The sequence below is a fragment of the Bicyclus anynana genome, chromosome 27 (assembly GCF_947172395.1).
Source record: "Bicyclus anynana chromosome 27, ilBicAnyn1.1, whole genome shotgun sequence".
Classification (NCBI taxonomy): Eukaryota; Metazoa; Arthropoda; class Insecta; order Lepidoptera; family Nymphalidae; genus Bicyclus; species Bicyclus anynana.
In genome coordinates this window covers 919,421-940,067 of record NC_069109.1, presented here as the reverse complement: position 1 = coordinate 940,067, position 20,647 = coordinate 919,421, and the positions used below count along the sequence as shown (strand labels likewise).

General features: G+C 35.4%; 2 protein-coding genes across 2 annotated transcripts; both read left to right on the top strand.

Moving 5' to 3' along the window:
* Positions 1–763: 763 nt before the first annotated feature.
* LOC112048801 (uncharacterized) lies at positions 764–4,263 on the top strand. Its single transcript, XM_024086466.2, has 2 exons — positions 764–887; positions 2,379–4,263. Exons 1-2 carry the CDS (start codon positions 770–772, stop codon positions 3,641–3,643), a joined length of 1,383 nt encoding a protein of 460 aa, XP_023942234.2. The 5' UTR covers positions 764–769; the 3' UTR covers positions 3,644–4,263.
* A 10,541-nt stretch (positions 4,264–14,804) lies between these two features.
* Positions 14,805–17,214, top strand: LOC112048809 (uncharacterized). Its single transcript, XM_024086473.2, has 2 exons — positions 14,805–14,922; positions 15,953–17,214. The coding sequence occupies exons 1-2, from the start codon at positions 14,805–14,807 to the stop codon at positions 17,212–17,214; spliced, it is 1,380 nt and encodes a 459-aa protein (XP_023942241.2).
* The last annotated feature ends 3,433 nt before the right edge of the window (positions 17,215–20,647 follow it).

Sequence of the window (20,647 nt, the reverse complement as noted above, 5' to 3'; positions counted from 1 at the left end):
CTTCACCGTTTGAGACACGTGATATTTAATTTCTTAAAATGCACACAACTGAAAAGTTGGAGGTTTTTTTTTTTTTTTTTTATTCTTTACAAGTTAGCCCTTGACTACAATCTCACCTGATGGTAAGTGATGATGTAATCTAAGATGAAAGCGGGCTAACTTGTTAGGAGGAGGATGAAAATCCACACCCCTTTCGGTTTCTACACGACATCGTACCGGAACGCTAAATCGCTTGGCGGTACGTCTTTGTCGGTAGGGTGGTAACTAGCCACGGCCGAAGCCTCCCACCAGCGAGACCTGGACCAATTAAGAAAACTTCAATCAGCCCAGCCGGGGATCGAACCCAGGACCTCCGTCATTAAATCCACCGCGCATGCCACTGCGCCACGGAGGTCGTCGAAAGGTGCCTCGGACCGGATTCGAACCCACACCCTCCGGAATCGGAGGCAGAGGTCATATCCACTGGGCTATCACGTCTCTCAAGTTATGAACTATAAGCTACACCGCGCAGTTTCACCCGCGTGGTTCCCGTTCCCGTAGGAATACGGGAATAATATATAGCCTATAGCCTTCCTCGATAAATGGGCTATCTAACACTGAAATAATTTTTCAAATCGGACCAGTAGTTCCTGAGATTAGCGCGTTCAATCAAACAAACTCTTCAGCTTTATATATTAGTATTGAAAGATTTAAGACCATTTAAAAGAAAGCGTCAACTAGCCTATTAACTTAAGTATTCTAAACATTGCAGGCCCTTTCTCTGGGCACTATGACGATAGCGTCGGCATCAGTTGGTTTTGCATATGGCCATGTATCCGGACTGATCCGGGCTCTGCAGAAGAATGAAGACGGGATCACACTCAACGAAGGTCAAATATCTGTTATAGGTAAGCACTAGTGGACTTCGTCCGCGTGGAATTTAGTTTTTCACAAACCCCTCGGGAACTATGGATATTTTCGGGATAAAAAGTAGCCTATGTGTTAATCTATGCTATAATATATCTTAATACCAAATTTCAGCTAATTCGGTTCAGTAGTTGAGGCGTCAAAGAGTAACAAACATTCATATCATCAAAATCATCAGTTTTCGCAAATCTCGGGAAGCCATGGATTTTATCGGGATAAAAAGTAGCCTATGTGTTAATCCAGAGTAAAATCTTTTTCTATTCCAAATTTCAGCTAAATCGCTTCAGTAGTAGCGGCGTTATAGAGTAACAAACATCCAAACATTAATACAAACTTTCGCGTTTATAGTATTAGCAGGAAGTAGGAAGTAGGATAGTAGTATTTATTTGGTTAGATATTGCAGATTCTATATCCATATAGATCTAATGGGGATGATGACTAGGTTTGAATATGATAGATACATTCGGGTAAATAAGGTCAACGTTAACTAATTTATACATAAGAGGGGTTAGGCCAATAGTCCATCACGCTGGCCCAATGCGGATTGGCAGACTTCACATTTACTTAGTCAAGGATAGTCAACTGACGTATCAAAAGTGCTTGTAAACTGAGCCTACTTGAAATAAATGAATTTTGAATTTTTGAGCCTTTGTCACTCCACAGCGCCTACATAAAAAGTGTCCCTAAATTTCACCTTAATGTAAATGCTATATTTTTTTTCATCATTCATAATGTTTATGGTTGCCTTAAATTCACCCGCGTAATTCCCATTCCCGTGGGAATACGAGAATAAAATACAGCATATGTTACTCTTTAATAATGTAGCTTTATATTGGCGACAGAATTTTTGAAATCGGTCGGGTAGTTTCGATTTGTTCGCTACTTACAATTAAATGAACTATAAATGGCTATAAGGTCAGTTTGTACGTCGTAAAAGAAGGAACGAGGTGATTATCAGCAAAATCTCTCTATAACTCGCTTAAAGACCTTAGCCTCAATAAACGGCAGCAAGTTATATGTATGAAAGGGTATCCAAGACTACTCAACACACTAGAACAACACGAGCGGAGAAGGGGGATATTAGTTACCTGTCAAGGATATTCCTTAACCCTACACCATCGGTCACAAGTCCGGGACTCTGCTCGGAGTTTTTCTCTCTGCTACGCAATAGAACCGGCACCTGCACGGTGAATCCATGGAATGCTAAGATATCTCGTATCATACAAACGTTTCATCGAAACTCTTGTCGAGTCGTCATTGGCTAAGTGCAAGCTTCGAGAAGAGTTGAAATTCCATCTATATTACGTAATTCTATCACAAAGGAATGTTGCGTGGTTTTTATACAATGTAGCTTGAAGAGTTATAAATTACTTACAATTATTATATAACCTTAATAATAATGCATCGCCACACTAGTATATACGTGAAATTATAGATTAAAATACTAATCTAATCATTTCTTTTCGTTCTAGCCACCAGTATGACATTCTGCGTGGTCATCGGCATATACCTCCTCGCTCTCTGCGGTGACAGAATCGGTAGGAGATGGAGTCTCATTCTCCTTTCAACACCAATGCTCTTGAGTTGGATGCTTGTGTATCTCGCTACTGGCTTCACAACTTTGATGTTATCGAGGATTTTTGCTGGTACTTCAGCTGGTGGTTTAATTGTAGTCAATATGATCGGCGCAGCGGAGTATACTTGTCCTAATACAAGAGCTTTTTACCAGAGTATTATATCTATGGTTGCTTCATCTTTGGGTATAGGTATTGGGCATGTTTTAGGAGTATTGTACCATTGGAGAACGTTAGCTGTATTTGGAATGGTTGTTTCTACTATCCATATATGTCTGCCGTATTTCTGTGTTGAATCACCCCAATGGTTGGCCTCTAAAGGAAGGTTTAAGGAATGTGAGATAGCTTTTAGGAAACTACATGGGATGCAGCAAAAAGCTGAAGACGAATTGAGGTTATTAATAAATATGGAGGATAAAAAATTGAAAGTTGCCAGTGAATTGAAAATGAATAATGGTTGTAAGAAAATGTTGGATGCGTTGAAGAAGAAGTATTTTTGGGGATTATTATTGACGTATTCTTTTGTATATATTTATTATGCAGCTGCTGGTAAGGTTATATTTACGAATTTAGCGACAGTTATGCTGGAAGAAATGACTGGCACGTCGGACATTTTGTTGTTTACTTTAATTGTTGATGGATTTATATTGATAGGCACTTGTGCGTCTTGTGTTTTAATTAAGAAAATGTCTGTCCGTGTTTTGCTATTTTCATCAGGTTACATATCCAATGGAGTGTTATTAGTTTTGAGTGTTTCTATGTATTTTAAGAATGACGAAAAGTATTACCAATGGATTAATGTTATATTACTGGCTTTGTACTTTATAATAGTGCATGCTGGTCCGTATCCAGTTATGGATGTTTTGCTGGGAGAACTTTTCCCATTGGATATTAAATTGTATTGTTATTTATTATGTAGTCCCATGTTGTTAGCCACAGTTTGTGTGAGTATTATGATTATGCCAATGATTGTAAGTGCAATAGGATACCATGGCCTGTTTCTATTAAACTCTGTAGTAGTTTTCATATGTTTAGGATATTTCTGGGTCAAAATGCCAGAGACAAAAGGTAAGACGTTGCAAGAAATAGAAGTATATTTTAAGACGAATGAGTTTAATGTAGACAAAGTTGTTGTGGGTGAACAAATAAAGTCTTTGGTGTGATGTGTGTTTTATTTGCATTTTTTTGTGCGAATGAGGACATAGGGCGGACGAAGTCATGAGCGTCCGCTAGTACATAATATTCTGTGTAAGCTGTTAAGTTGTATATGTATTACTAGCAGACGCCGCGCGGTTTCACCCGCGTGGTTTCCGTTCCTGTGGGAATACGGGGATAATATATAGCCTATAGCCTTCCTCGATAAATGGGCTATCTAACACTGAAAGATTTTTTTAAATCGGACCAGTAGTTCCTGAGATTAGCGCGTTCAATCAATCAAACAAACAAACAAGCACCTCAGCTTTATAATATTAGTGTAGATTTAAAATTCCGGTTATCAATATCGCATTTGAATATATTTATATATCTATTAAAACAAAAACACAAAATCTTCCGCATTTGTCAGTTTGTCTGTCTGTTCGTAATAAACACAAAAACGGATTTTCTGGAGGTAGAATAAATTATTAGAAATATGGATTAAGTTTTGATATATAATTTGTTAAGTATTTCTAATTACGTAAATATTAGATTTAATTTATTTTAAATATATAGATCTAGTTAATTTATTTCAATATATGCCTAATTTTATAGTTATGTTGTACCTTTTGTGTAATAAATGTGTCTCTATCTGTTGAGTTTTTGTGTAAAAATTTATTTTTTTTCTTACTGTATTGTGGACACTAAGATAGCGGGTTTTATTATATAGGTATATTTATATACTGCATATAAATTTTTAATTATGCTTAAATACACCCTGACTCTGGAAAACATCGATGTTAATCACATTTGTGGGAGTCGAACCCACGGCCGATGCAGAATTGATTGAAATATGGTGATAATTATTGGAAATGTTCCGCTCGGGGGTTTTCATAGAAAACGGTAATTTTTTTTTATTCTTTACAAGTTAGCCCTTGACTACAATCTCACCTGATGGTAAGTGATGATGCAATCTAAGATGGAAGCGGGCTAACTTGTTAGGAGGAGGATGAAAATCCACATCCCTTTCGGTTTCTACACGACATCGTACCGGAACGCTAAATCGCTTGGCGGTACGGCTTTGCCGGTAGGGTGGTAACTAGCCACGACCGAAGCCTCCCACCAGCCAGACCTGGACCAATTAAGAAAATCTCAATCTGCCCAGCCTGGGATCGCACCCAGGACCTCCGTCTTGTAAATCCACCGCGCATACCACTGCGTCACGGAGATCGTCAAATCTATACTTATAATGAAACTGGTCAAATTCTATACATTAATGTATGTATAGCCTGGGAAGACGAATTGGGCAACTGTAATGTCTTCCCGGGTATTGATTAAGTAAATAAATAAATAAATAAATAAATAACTAATTCGCAATTTGAGATTTTACTTATACCATTTGTAACCGCGCGTCTAACATAGCGCCATCTAGAACTTAGAATAAAACTGTAACAGGTACATTTTTTTCATTAATTGAAGATAATTTTTTGAAAAATCGATACTGAAGCTAAAAATATTTTTTTCGATTGTTTGTCTGTCTGTCTGTCCGTGTTTTTTTGTTATTCGGGCATCACGCTGAAACTACTGAATTAATTAAAATAAACCTTTTGCTCGGTTGGAGACTATTATATGGAGAAGATTATAGGATACTTTTTATTGCGAAAATAAAACAAGAAGGGGGTCAAATAGAAATAGGGGTTGAAAGTTTATATGGAAAGTCCTTCATTTTTAGAATTACAGTTTTAAAAATTTGTTCATAAATCATAAAAAAAATACAAAATATAATGTGATTCAAAAATTTTTATAATTCAAGCCCTAAAGTGGTGAAATAGGGCTTGAAAGTTTACATTGATTTCCACGCGGACGAAGTCGCAGGCGTCCGCTAGTCATAATTATAATTCAACAGGTTCCAGCACAATATTATAAATAAATCAAACAAATGGTTCCTATAAAATAACATTGACGACCGTCTCAAGTTACAGTTTGGGATACTGGTTGTTTTACTGATTTATATTGTTTTGTTAGTTTGGGTTCCGTAGGAGTTTATCCGACACGCTATACCAATGCGGGTTGGTGGGCTTAGCGAGGTAATTACTTATAACGATTACTATTTATCCTTTTTTCATAATTACCAGCGATGTTTATACTATTAGACAAAGATTTTATACTATCAGATATGTTACTAACACTTCGAAATTGATTCGAACAAAGAACTAATTATTGTCTTAATGGGGATGATGACTAGGTTTGAATATATTGATTTTTATGATACATTCGGGTAAATAAGGTCAATGTTAACTGATTTATACATAAAAAGCAAAGATTGTCTGGATATTTGCAAAATAAATGAGATTATAAAATTTGAAAATCTATTAAAATTTATCGTAATTAGATGAAAATTCATACAGTTTCAGCTTCCTTACATTAAATGTGACATTTTTTAATATGTAAACTATAAACATAAACGCACAAATAACAAAGATATTAGTAATTTTGTTTGAACGCACATACAAATCTAACGATCATTACATTACCTACGACGTCATTAGTTCGTGCCATTTTGTATGGGGCGTTTTTCAAGGGCCCGCGGCAGCGCCGCAAATCTGACCCTTTAAATCCCTGTAGCTCCGAAAGTAATGATCGCAGATACCCTGTTACTTTTACAAAATTGCTTTACTATTAGCATACTCTTAATTTATATATAATTTAAGAAACTGTCATCATCCCTATTTTATTTAGTCGCATAAACAACGAATATATGCAATGCAATATGAAAAATGAGTTGTGTGTTTGTAAATAAGCACAAAATTCTGCATTTGTGTGCCCATTGAAGAAGCATTTTAGGCACGAAACACACAATAGCAACGATTTTATATTACTAAAATAACTTTCTATTATTATTTATTAAAATAACTTTCGTTGCAAATAAAGGCGCCCAATCGTCTTAATTTCATTTAGTCGCATAGTAAACAACGAAATAATTATCTGAATATTGTTTACAATGTCGAGTTATGTGTTCAGGAACTGTAAAAACTATATATACATAAATATATAATATCATCATCATCATCATCATGATCATATCAGCCGATTGACGTCCACTGCAGGACATAGGCCTTTTGTAGGCACTTCAAAACATCACGATACTCAGCCACCTGCATCCAGCGAATGTCTGCGACTCGCTTGATTTCGTCAGTCCACATAGTGGGGGGTCGACCAACACTGCGCTTTGTAGTGCGTGGGGCCTCATAAGAAGGCTCAGAGTCACACAGCGGGCGATGGAACGAGCTATGTTCGGAGTATCTCTGCGTGATCGAATCAGAAATGAGGAGATCCGCAGAAGAACCAAAGTCACCGACATAGCTCAACGAGTTGCGAAGCTGAGGTGGCAATGGGCGGGGCACATAGTTCAAAGAGCCGATGGACGTTGGGGTCACAAGGTGCTGGAATGGGGACCCCGCACTACAAATAGATAATATAAGTAAGCACAAAATTATCTATGTGCTCACAGTGGAGTCGCTAAATTCGGATCACTTTTGGCGGTGTTTTTGTGGGCACGTAACATATCTATAGTATAAAATATCTTTGCCTATACCTATACCCACGTTAACACGTTTGCTGCGGAACGAGGTCAATTGACCTCGTAACCGGCACGAGGTCAATTGACCTCGTAAACGTTACGAGGTCAATAAACCTCGTTCCGCACCACATAATGTTTTAGTACGAGGTCAAAAAACCTCGTTCCGCACCAGGGTAATGTATCAGTGCCGCAGTGAAAGTGTTAAGGGGACAAAAGTTCTCCAATTGATAAGTTAAGTTCTATATGCGGAACTTTCAGTACTAAAGTCCGACTCGCACATGACCGGTTTTTGATATTGACAGTGTAATAAAATAAATCAACAAATATGACAATATATTTAAATCTCGTAAGCTAATAATAGCTTACTTAGAAGAATTGTATGTATAGGAAATACCTTATCTATACTAATATTATAGAGGAAAGATTTGATTGTTTGTTTGTATGCATTGAATAGGCTCCGAAACTACTGAACCGATTTGAAAAATTGTTTCACTGTTTGGAAGCTACACTATCCCCTATGCTTTATTATATTAAAAAAAAAAATAATGATAAGAAATGAATGTATGACAGTATAAAAGTAAATAAATATTATGACCTAACAAACTAAATAAAAATGGCTATGTAGTTAGTCTGTACGCCGTAGAAGTAGTTGTGAGAGGATTACCAGCAAAATCTCTCTATAACTTGCTTAAAGACCTTGGCCTCTCTAGAAGTGCAGCTAGTTCTATATTAGAACGAGTATCCAAAGCTGCTCTAATAGGATCTCACCAAACCTGGCTAGGCCGGGAGAACAACACAAGCAGAGAACGGGGAGTGTTGATCGATCGTCAAGGAATTCCTTAACCCTACATGCAGTAGTCACAAGTCCGTACTCTGTTAGGAGTTTTTATCTCTACCACGCGATGGACCTGGCACCCACACGATGAATCCATGGAATGCTAAGATATTTGTCTCATAAAACATAAAAATATAATAATTTTATAAATAAAATGTCGCGACAGCATAAGACTAATAAAACTATTATAGTCATGACACTTTAAGTTATTTTTTAATTAAATCGTATTATTTCATATCAAAATAAATTATTTACTTCAAATTCAAGACTGCTTCAAATATCATTCAGAAAGTTAACTACAGTAACTTTTTGAATGATTCGAAACATCATTTCATTTCATTCGAAAGATATCAAATGTTACAATCTCACCTGATGGTAAGTGATGATGCAATCTAAGATGGAAGCGGGCTAACTTGTTAGGAGGAGGATGAAAATCCACACCCCTTTCGGTTTCTACACGACATCGTACCGGATCGCTAAATCGCTTGGCGGTACGTCTTTGCCGGTAGGGCAAACTAGCCACGGCCGAAGCCTCCCACCAGCCAGACCTGGACAAATTAAGAAAATCTCAATCTGCCCATGGGATCGAACCCAGGACATCCGTCTTGTAATTCCACCGCGCATACCACTGCAAATTTTATTGACCCTCGAATGTCATGAAATTATTAATTATACTCTTCCAGAGCGCTTTCATTTGAGACCCCACTCGAGTATATTTGCAGACATTCGGTTGTTCTTCCCCACTTTCACCCCCACAACTTTAAAACGGCTCAACCGATTTTCATCAAACATGTCTTAAAACAATCCCACATAAGTCACCTTTAATATAAAAAAAACTATATTGAAATCGCTACATCCGTTCGGAAGCTATATTGCCACTGACACCCCATTTTGCATCGGGGGTTAAAAATTAATAACACATCGTAATGAAAATATATTTGGTGTATTATATAAATCCTAAAACTGCAAACAAAGAATATTAAAACTCGCCATACTATATACTAAAATATATATGTTACCGTCAAATTGTAAAATACGTTAGTTTATAATCTTACTCGTGATATTATAATCTACCGTCATATTGTGAATTGAAAATACTGATTACAATTTAACGTGTTATTTTTCGGTATATTATAATCTATCAGAAGTGAAACCGTGAATTGCTATCTTAAAACGTCAACTGTCCGAACTTGCCCCTGATTGGTCGACCTTACAGCAGACCTGTGTCCATAGAGTTAGGTATGAAACACATATGTCATCAAAATAAAATACTTCAAGAGTTGTAACATCACATATCAAGACCGGGAGCCGCAGCAGAAAAAGCTGAAACCGGTAAGTGGCTCAAGTATGCCTCTCTGACACAGAGTTACATATTTGTACCTTTTGCCATGGAGACCCTTGGGCCATGGAGTCGCAGTGCCAAAAAATTTTACCGAATAATTTCACCGCGGCTAGTTGCCTCGACTGGTCACAGAAGGGCTGGCTCATTTTTTGCGCAAAGGATCAGCCTGGCTGTCCAACGCGGAAATGCAGCCAGTATTCTTGCCACCATTCCACGTGGACATGATTTGTATAGTTATTAGGATAAGTTAGCTTAAGTTCCTTATTGTTTTCTACATCACATATTTATTTATTATTTATTACACCTAAGTGGCCGAATGGTCATGTTCTGATCTAACCTAACCTAACTTAACTTTAGATTTGACTGAATTATACTTATAATTAACATTAACAACATTTTACTAATGGAAGAACAGTGTTTAAAAAAATTAGGGAACGCACTGGCCACCCCTCTGAATTTTTCTTTTTTCTTTGTTTTGTCCATTGTAATTTTTTACTACTTTTATTATGCCCACTGTAATATTTTTGTAACTCTATGATTGATAATTTAACGGTTTCACTTTCAATATACTGAAAAATAACACGTTAAATTGCAATCAGTATTTTCAGTTCACAATGTGATGGTAGATTATCACGAGTGAGATTATAAAATAACGTATTTTACAATCTAACGGTGACATATACATTGTACAAGCTTTAGGCTGTATTGGAACCTAATACCTCCATGCCAACGACATGCCATATTAAAAAAAAAACAAAATTAATCACATTTTAGTAAACGAGTTACATTTAAGTATTAAGTTACATTACTAGTTGGTACACGCGACGTTGTCTGTGAAATAAAAGGGTAGTAGAAACGATCAAATATAAAATTTTGTACAGTTTGTAATTTTAGCGATACTTTTCAACTATTAGAATCATTAGTTACACCACAGATTAATTAATAATAGGCAGATAGAGCGTAAAGAATTCGACGGTGTCGTAGCCGTTCCAAATACAAAATTCAAAAACGAATACATTCTCGAGTCAGTACGACACGAAGCGTTGCATGAGTAACTTTCAATATTATTAAAGAAAAATGGCGTCTTAGTTTTTATTTTTTTTTTAAACTAAAGAAATAAGGATGGAGTATTTTTTTATTGGCAATTATTGTTTATATTAGTTTACGAAATTGTTGTTAGTTTTAAATTTTGAAATACAAATTATGAAAAAAGTTTGTTTATGGGGAGACGAGTGACTTTTTTTTATTGGTTTCACCGGCTTCACCACGCTGCTTGTAAAGGATCATTCTGTACGGTTTTAGGCCAGAGTTCAATGACTTTCATTTTTAAAACACAACTAGTTTAAAATACAATTTTTTACTAATATTATTAATAAGGTAATGTTTGTGGTATTATAAGGGGTAATCTCTGGATCTACTAAACCAATTTAGAAAATTCTTTTACCACTAGAAAGCTATGTTATTTGTGAGTGTCATAGGCTATATTTTATCCCCGCATTAACTACTTTGTGTAATAGGCTGATTTTAGCGTCAGGGGTTAAAAAGAAAAGTGCGTGTCAGCTCCAACGTACGAATGGAGTTTACTCTTTCAGATCGACTGTCTAAATAGTATATGTTGTCCCGCAGCATGCTCTATGTACGTCTCGATACTACGCCTGAAAAGTGAAAGGTGCGCAGAATAGGTTGCGCACAAAAAACGTAACGCTGTCATTCGTTCATCGAGTTTTACTGCCCATATTTTTTTCATACCGCGGTAAATGATGAAAAAAATATAAATAACGGGAAGCAGGCTAATTTCCACTTCAGATTATCAGAGGAAGACTAAATCACACGGGTTGAATATCGGAATATCGTGGTATTTCTCAACTAGGTTCTAAGCTTTATGTTAGGGATGGCAAAATACACGAAGTAACACTATCAATTGTTAGCGGAATGATCGCTTGACTTACTAATACAGTTCTACCTTCTAACTACAATATTGATCAAGTATAGTGCTGATATCAGGCGAGCGGAATTACGGACTGGCAAACGCTAGTAGCAGGGTTAAAGGATCCTTTCACAACATGTAAACGCTCCCCTTCCCCGCTCGTGTTGGCTTCTCAGCCAAGTAACTAACAGTGCAATGGCTTTGCTACTATTAACTCACCAGTGACTCATTACTGAACCGTCTCGAACTAATTCAAGTGTTCAACTGAATAAAACTGAGAACTACCGCGTCTCGCTTTCTCAGAGATCAATTCAATTCTTCTTTATGGCTTTCATTTGAGCCAACTGGGCACTGTTTATCTCGCCAGTGTCGAGTAGATGGAGGAGGCACGTTGGAGATTGTTCGGTGAAGGCTGACAAGTTTAATTTTGAGAATCTACGAAATAGTTAATAATAAATGATATTATTTTTGTTAGTTCTTAACCTAAAACAACACAAATAACATATATTAATAAACAAAATATATAAACAATATTACAATTTGATATTATTACATTCTACATATTTACATAAAAATGTACAATATGGACAAAACACAAACATTTAACACTTAAAGGACGAGGGTCTTTTGGGGGAAGAACGTCATAGAGAGGATGAAGAAGTCTGGGACAGTTAAAAAGGAGATGAGTGACAGTGCCTTCATCCAAACCACACTCACAGATAGAGTTATCCCTAATCCGGAGCTTGTTTAGATGCACAGGTGTACATGAGTGACCAAGACGCAAACGGGAAATAGTTGTTAGAACCCAACGTTCAGTCATTTCTCAGAGATCGTCAACTGACGATGTCAGTTACAGATGTCCACAGATAAAAAACTGACAGATACGTTTCTAACAAAGATCGTTATCAAAATAGTTACTCCAATTAATGTAAGATGGTGCTATTATTATCTAACTCTTCGACATATATATATATGAAAAATCGATTCTTAAGGAGTAAACTCCAAAATAACAGACATACAGACAGTCAGTTTTTACTATTTCACTATACGTATACTTAGGTGGATGATCGAACATCAATTTCAACGTACAGTCATTTAGTTAGTGCAATCTATACGTAGCAAAACGCTGGGTGACAATGCCGTTTTTATACCATAAGGTTGGTTCGAACGCTTTTATTTAAATAAAAAATCGAAACTTTCAACCCCTATTTCACCCTCTATATTTATTTTTGCATGTTTAGCATATAATAAATAACCATTTTACAAAAATATAGCTCAAAATGTTAACGAATTATATAAAAAGCTTCGACCCCTTTTTGACCCATTTTCAAATATAACTTGCAAATAGAAGGACTTTCAAATACAAAGTTACAAACCCTATTTCACCCCATCTATTATTATTTTCGAATTTTTTATATACATATAATAAAAAGTATAAAAATATAATTCAGAACATTTACAATTTATATAAAAAGCTTCAATCCCTTTTTGACCCTAGATGTAGAATTTTTAAAAAATCTTGAATTATATTATTTTAAGTATCTTTCTAGTAGTACCACCAATTTTGCATTCCAATTTTTGAAACATATTAGTTGAAAATAAAAAAGACTTTTCACACAAACTTTTTAACCCGATTTCATCACCCTCAAATTTTATTTCGGGCCAAAAAGTATCCTGAAATCTTTTTTTTTTCTTTGGCCCTTGACTACAACCTCACCTTATGGTAAGTGATGATGCAATCTAAGACGGAAGCGGGCTAACTTGTTTGGAGGATGAAAATCCACACCCCTTTCGGTTTCTACACGACATGGTACCGGGACGCTAAATAGCTTGGCGGTACGTCTTAGCCGGTAGGGTAGTAACTAGCCACGGCCGAAGCTTCCCACCAGCCAGACCTGGACCAATTAAAAAAACCTCAATCGGCCCAGCTGGAGATCGAACCTAGGATCTCCGTCTCGTAAATCCACCGCGCATACCACTGCGCCACGGAGGCCTTCAAAGTATATGGAGATGATGAGTATAAATAAGGATCTCATTAAATAATTGGCCTAATAAAAGAATGTTTCTTGAATAAAGAAACATTTTTGTTTAATCGCTCTTTTTGCTCAAAATGTTCGCCAGTGTACCAAAGCGGCGACATTGTAAGCTGTATTAATAATATTTTTTTCTGTTACCAACAAATCAAATCAAATCAAATCAAAATCAAAATTCATTTATTTCAAGTAGGCTCAGTTTACAAGCACTTTTGACACGTCAGTTGACTATTTGTAAAGATTCTACCACCGGTTCGGAAGGCAGGTTCTGCTGAGAAGATACCGGCAAGAAACTCAACAGTTGCTCTTTTGAAAAAGTCAACAACCATGTAAAACAAGAAAAAGAACAAAAAAAACAATCATGTCTTCAAAAAATTTCGTAAAACTCAGTCTTTACGGTCAACGATCTTTGCTTTGGGGACAAATTAAAAATGTCTATAAACGTTGTTGCAAACTTTTTTGGTTTCATTATTAAAGTAGAATTATCAAGATTTTTTAGGTATAAGTAAATTGCCGGGTGGTGGTTAGGGTAGGCCTGGGCCGGGATGGGTATTCCATTTGATATAAAACACTTTTCATCCAATACACACATGGGTGAAAGTCGTTCCTAATACGGTCCATAGACTATATACAATATTAAAGACTTTTTCACTACTCTTGCTCAAAAACAATGTCATATTACCACTCTACAGCGGGGCTAAACAAGCATTACAGCCTCTAGGGGCTAAAGTTATTTTGTTTTTTAATTTTTGTCTGTTACAAGAATTAGCTTATTATAAAACGAAAAAGGTTTAATTCATAACTAATTTAACTAAACTAAAATAATGACCTTTATAAAACGAAGTTTTATTCGTAAATAGAATAAGCATAGGTGGTGGTAAGTAGGTACAAATACTCAAGTAAGGCCCAGATTGTTTGATAATTAAATAAAAAAAATGGAATAAAATGCATTGCCTGTGGAATGCGTAATTCTTTTTATTTTGTATTGAATTGCGAGCTGCGTCTGCAAAAAGAATTTTAACATTGAATACTGTTCTGAATTATTTTATTTTCTCGCAATCGTAGTGAAAAGTATTGTGTAACACGCGTAGCTAAACCTATTATAAACTCGGTTTCCATTTACCGGCCCTCGCCTTACGGCTCGTGCTCTAAAAATACTTAAATACCTCGTATCACAGACTAACCAGAGTAATTATTTACAAGTAACGTGTGAAGCCGGTGCAACCCATTAAAAAAAACAAACGTCACGCGTCTCCTTGACATCCGCACAAACTTTTTTCATAATTTGTATTTCAAAATTTAACAATAACAACAATTACGTAAATTAGTATAATAATAAAGAATAACCAATAAAAAAATACTCTTATTTCTTGACATTTATCTTTTTGTCCCTTGTATAATAATCTATTATATCTACATATTTATACTCTATAATTATATTGCCTAAAATTGCAGGTTCTAGCATTAACCTCAATGACCATAGCGTCCATATCATTTGGGTTCACGTTTGGCCATTTGTCGGGGCTGGTCCGCTCCTTGCAGAAGAATGAAGATGGAATTACTCTCACAGAAGCAGAAATATCCGTAATAAGTAAGCAAGTATGTTTTATTCTGTAACAATGGGGATGATGACTGGGTTTGAATATATTGATTTTTATGATACATTCGGGTAAATAAAGTCAATGTTAACTAATTTATACATAAAAAGCAAAGATTGACTGGATATTTGCAAAATAAATAAGATTATAAAAATTCAAAATCTACTAAAAATGTTTTATCGTAATTAGATGAAAATTCATACAGTTTTAGCTTCCTTACATTAAATGTGACATTTTTTAATAAATGAACTATAAACATAAACGCACAAATAACAAAGATATTAGTAATTTTGTTTAAACGCCCATACAAATCTAACGATCATTAATTGCCTACGACGTCATTAGTTCGTACCATTTTGTATGGGGCGTTTTTCAGGGAACCGCGGCAGCGCCGCAAATCTGACCCTTTAAATCCCTGTAGCTCCGAAAGTAATGATCGCAGATACCCTGTTACTTTTACCAAATAGCTTTACTATTAGCGTACTCATAGTTTATATACAATTTAAAAAACTGTCATCATCCCTATTGCTGTTGGCCTCAGACTAACTACATAAGGACTAGTATCACACCAGGGGCGCAGCTAGCGCCGTATCAGCCGTATCAATGACAAGGGGCCCCTTATTTGTGAAAGCAAAAATCAGTAAAATGTAATCCACAATCGCACTTAACCTGGTGCTCCCCGGGAAAGATCATAAAAACTGTAGTTTCAAAAGTAAAAAAAAAAACAGTTTTTCTCGGTTTAGGCGTAAACCCAAAAGTTGAAATATCATACATTATGTCATTACCTCTGGAGAGTTTGGAATGATGGCCATTAGATATTAAGTTTAGTTTACTAACCCATTTTGTCAAAGCTTTGCTAACACGTTTGTCATTCTCTGCCACTCTAGGGTGTTTTGGTTACATTTTGATTTAATTAAGTCGTCCTGACAAATATTGTGAATCATAACTTTTCGACATTGGTTTTCCTAATTTTGTGATACACTTATCTGAGTCTGCTAAAAATATTATATATTTCTTTTCCAGCTGCCAGCTTGACATTCACATCCATAATTGGAATCAGCATACTCGGCCTGTTCGGAGACAGAGTCGGGAGAAGATGGAGTTTCATTCTCTTCTCCATACCAACGCTTATAGGGTGGATACTTGCGTATGTCTCAAGAGGGTTCATGACTTTACTAATATCCAGAGCATTGTGTGGCATGGGAGTTGGTGGATTATCAATATTGAACATGATTGGTGCCGCAGAATATACATCTCCAAACACAAGAGCGTTTTACCAGAGTATGATCTCTTTGGTTGCAGCGGCGCTAGGAATTGGTATGGCACATTCTCTCGGAGTTATAATACATTGGAAAACTTTGTCCATATTCGGAATGGTGCTAGCTATCTTACATATATGTTTACCATATGTATGTGTGGAATCTCCCCAATGGTTGGCATCTAGAGGAAGATTCGATGAGTGCCAAACGGCATTCCGTAAATTACATGGTACCAAAGGGAGTAGTGAAGACGAATTGAGGTTATTAATCAAAATGGAGACTAAAAAACAGATTGTGGCAAGCGAATCGAAAATGAACAACGGGTTTAAGAAGCTTTTGGATGCTTTAAAGAAGAGATACTTCTGGGGTTTGATGATGACCAGCTGTTTTGCTTACTTGTACTTTGCCTTCGCTGGCAAAGTTATATTCACTAATCTAGCGACTGTTATGTTGGAAGAAATGACTGGAACTTCTGATATTTTGTTATACACATTGCTAGTGGATGGTTTTGTTTTATTAGGGACATGTCTTTCTTGTGTTTTGATTAAGAAAATGTCTGTCCGTGTTCTGTTATTCACATCTGGTGTCACTGCTAATGTATTATTATTGATTTTGAGTATTTGTTTGTATTTTAAGAACGACGAGGAGTATTTTCAGTGGATCATTGTTGTTTTGCTTGCGTTTTATTTCATTATTGCTAACGCTGGACCTTATCCAGTGATGGATATATTGTTAGGGGAACTGTTTCCTCTAGAAATCAAGTTGTATTGTTTTTTACTGTCTACACCTACAATGGGAGGGACACTTTGTGCCAGTATCATGCTAATGCCAATACTGGTTACTGCAGTGGGTTACCATGGTCTGTTTTTCATCAATGCAATGGTTGTGTTCGTTTGCTTGGGTTACTTCTGGCTAAGGTTGCCGGAAACGAAAGGTAAGACTCTGCAAGAGATCGAGATGTATTTTAAAACGAAAGATTTTGATGTGGCAAATATTGTGAAGGAACAAAATAAACCTTTAGTATGATTTGGGTTTTATTTAATTCTTTAGTATGGTGGTAAAGGACATTTTTAGAAATTAACTAATATCTACTATGAAACTAATGGGGATGATGACTAGGTTTGAATATATTGATTTTTATGATATCTGCAAAATCAAAATGCAAAATCTGGATATTCGCAAAATAAATAATGATTAAGATTTCAAAATCTATTAAAAATCTTTTAACGTAATTTGATGAAAATTCATACAGCTTCCTTACAATAAGGGTGACATTTTTCAATATATGAACTATAAACATAAACGCACAAATAACAAAGATATTAGTAATTTTGTTTAAACGCCTATACAAATCTAACGATCATTATGTATACTTGAAATTTTCTTAGATGTCAATTTTAAACAACAATAATGGCTGACTATGAACCAAAGACAATCAGTAGGGTTGAGAAGTTAACCGCGGGCATCGTAACGATATCAAGTAGGTATCGTTATATCTGAAATAACTAAACTAAAATATCCGTTACTATACGTCATCTTAAAAAACGAATACGTTCCATATTCGTTTCGTTTTCCAACTTTTCAGTTGTGTGCATTTTAGGAAATTAAATATCATTTTAAGAATATATACACCAAGGAGAAGAAGTGAATCATGAAATACATGAAAATGTTGGATAAAGTAATAATAATAATAATAATATAGCCTTTATTTCCAAGTACATAAATTACAAAAATTTTACAGTTTACATTTTTAAAAATTACAAAAGATACAAAAGTTACAAAATTTAAAAAACATTAACATTTCATTTCATTTTGTTGGATATAGTAGCGACATTATTTCCGCATACAAATATTTTTGAAATAAAGTCTGTGGCAATTTATAATGGAAATTTTTAATTTTTAAATTGTTGAAGAAAACAATTGAGAAAAACAAAAAAGCGACAAAAATATTTTTCTATTGAATTAAAGATTATTATTTCTTTCTTTTTTTACCTTGGTTATACACCATTAGTCCAAATGACTATGTAGAACATAATTGGAATTAATGTACACTTACTGTCTGTCTCTAATTATAATTCGTAACATTTTTCTAGCTCTAGAACCTACTAAATTTATTACCGCATAATGTCATATATTCAAAAACCTTTGTACTAAAGTTTCGGCCCCTTGTACATCACTATCTCTCAAACTTCTTTATATAATATCCTAATAACTCTGACTATCACGATTTACGTATACCAGAAAAATAAAAATCTCACCATGTTGCGAAACAAAAGTAATAAATTTTTTTCCATTAGTATTTAAAATCTTTTATTTATTTTTCTGACCCATCAATCATAATATTCAAGTCGTATTTGTGTATTGTTTTCTTTATTCTTAATTTAAAAATTTTGCAAGTGGTTGAAGAATCGGTTTATCGGTTTTTTAATAATTTTTGATCGTGCTATATAATTACAAACATTCGGGAGCACTCGCGCCGCGATCGGTTAAGCTCGGTTTAGGATTAGTTAACTGCGAGCAAAAAGTGCCACATTGTCGCTTCCATGCTCACAGTGAGGTCGTGTCAATGTTTGTTCCATATCATCATTACTTATTTGTTTCGTTAGCAATTGTTAGTCTTGTTATTTATTTGTTGTTTGGTTGTTATATTATTGCTGATTGCTGAGTAGTGTATGACTAACAATAATATAACTAACCGAAAATTCCGACTTTCAGATGGGTGGATTTTAGGTTGAATTTCATATGGATTGATTTATTTATTAGGTATATTAAAAATATAAAAAAAAAAAATATTATGAAAAAATACAACCGACTTCAAAATGTTAACGTACCCACGAAACTAAAAAGGGAAAGATAACATTATTATATTTTCTACTTATTGATCATTTTGAAGTCGCTGCCAAGCCCGTCTGATGTTGACTTAAGTCGTTACTGAAAAAAACACATGACAGACAAAAATAATGTCTGAGAAACAAAAATCTTTACGATAGGGTACACCTTGAATTAATAGATTGAATACACTGGCTTGGCAGAAAATATAATGATATTATTTTTCCCTTTTTTAATTTCGTGGGTACGTTAATATTTTGAAGTCGGTTGTATATATTTTTTTAAATTATTATTTGTTTTTTCTCAATTAGGTCCTTCAACTATTTTAAAATCAAAAATCTCCATTTAAAATTGCCACTGACTTTATGAAAAAATATTCGTATGCGGAAATAATGTCGCTGCTATGTCCAACGTTTTCATGTATGTAGATTTACTTCTTCTCCATGGAGTATAATATATTCTTTGGTGCTGTGTTAATAAAATACACATTTATTTTATTTATAAGCCACAAAGGACACAAATATTAAAATTAAAAAATATGTACATAATTATCGACAAGTTATAATTTCATGTATCTTTCCCGTCTCTTCAATTCATAGACAATCTAGCATTACGAAATGTCAAATTCGCAACATTTTCGTTAATCTGTAGAAATAAAACTTGTTGTGATTTCGTTTTTAGTGAAATAAATGTGATATAATAGTTAATTACAAGCAGTTTTTATGTAATTCGCGGTGTGCGCGTTAAATGAAGTGATGTGTATATAAATGATTTAGTTTAAACGGACGGTTTGTGAGAAATATGTGAATGTCGTGACGACGGATCTTTGTTTACCTTTTTTGCCATGTAAGGAAAAAAATGGTATACCTACGACGTCAGTAGTTCGTACCATTTTGTATGGGGCGTTTTTCAGGGATCCGCGGCAGCGCCGCAAATCTGACCCTTTAAATCCCTGTAGCTCCGAAAGTAATGATCGCAGATACCCTGTTACTTTTACAAAATTGCTTTACTATTAGCATACTCCTAACTTATATACAATTTAAAAACTGTCATTGTCTCTATTGTCTGATGATGACTCATCATTATTGAACAGTCAAAATTATGACAGCCTCCGTGGCGCGGTGGTATGCGCTGTGGATTTACAAGACAGAGATCCTGGGTTCAATTCCCGGTTGGGCCGATTGAGGTTTTCTTGAATAGTCCAGGTCTAGCTGGTAGGAGGCTGCGGCCGTATCTAGTTACCATCCTACCAGCAAAGACGTGCCGCCAAGCGATTTAGCATTCCGGTACGATGTCTTGTACAAACAGAAAGGGGTGTGGATTCTCCTACTCCTAACAAGTTAGCTCGCTTCCATCTTAGATTGCATCACTTACCATCAGGTGAGATTGTAGTCAAGGGCTAACTTGAAAAGAATAAAAATAAAAGCTCTATACAGGGCCAGGTCTCCCTGTCGAGTATGTTAGGTCTAATGAAGGGGTAACAACGAATCTTCTGGCTTAGATCATCATTCATCATTATCAACCCATATTCGGCTCACTGCTGAGCTCGAGTCTCCTCTCAGAATGAGAGGGGTTAGGCCAATAGTTTACCACTACCCAATGCGGAATGTGCAGACTTCACACACGCAGA

Excerpts from the sequence above, each read along its gene's own strand:
- LOC112048801 (XM_024086466.2), top strand. The coding sequence starts at position 770 with ATGACGATAGCGTCGGCATCAGTTGGTTTTGCATATGGCCATGTATCC. Across the intron at positions 888-2,378 it reads AGGTCAAATATCTGTTATAG|CCACCAGTATGACATTCTGC; the intron begins GTAAGCACTAGT and ends TTTTCGTTCTAG.
- LOC112048809 (XM_024086473.2), top strand. The coding sequence starts at position 14,805 with ATGACCATAGCGTCCATATCATTTGGGTTCACGTTTGGCCATTTGTCG. Across the intron at positions 14,923-15,952 it reads AGCAGAAATATCCGTAATAA|CTGCCAGCTTGACATTCACA; the intron begins GTAAGCAAGTAT and ends TTTCTTTTCCAG.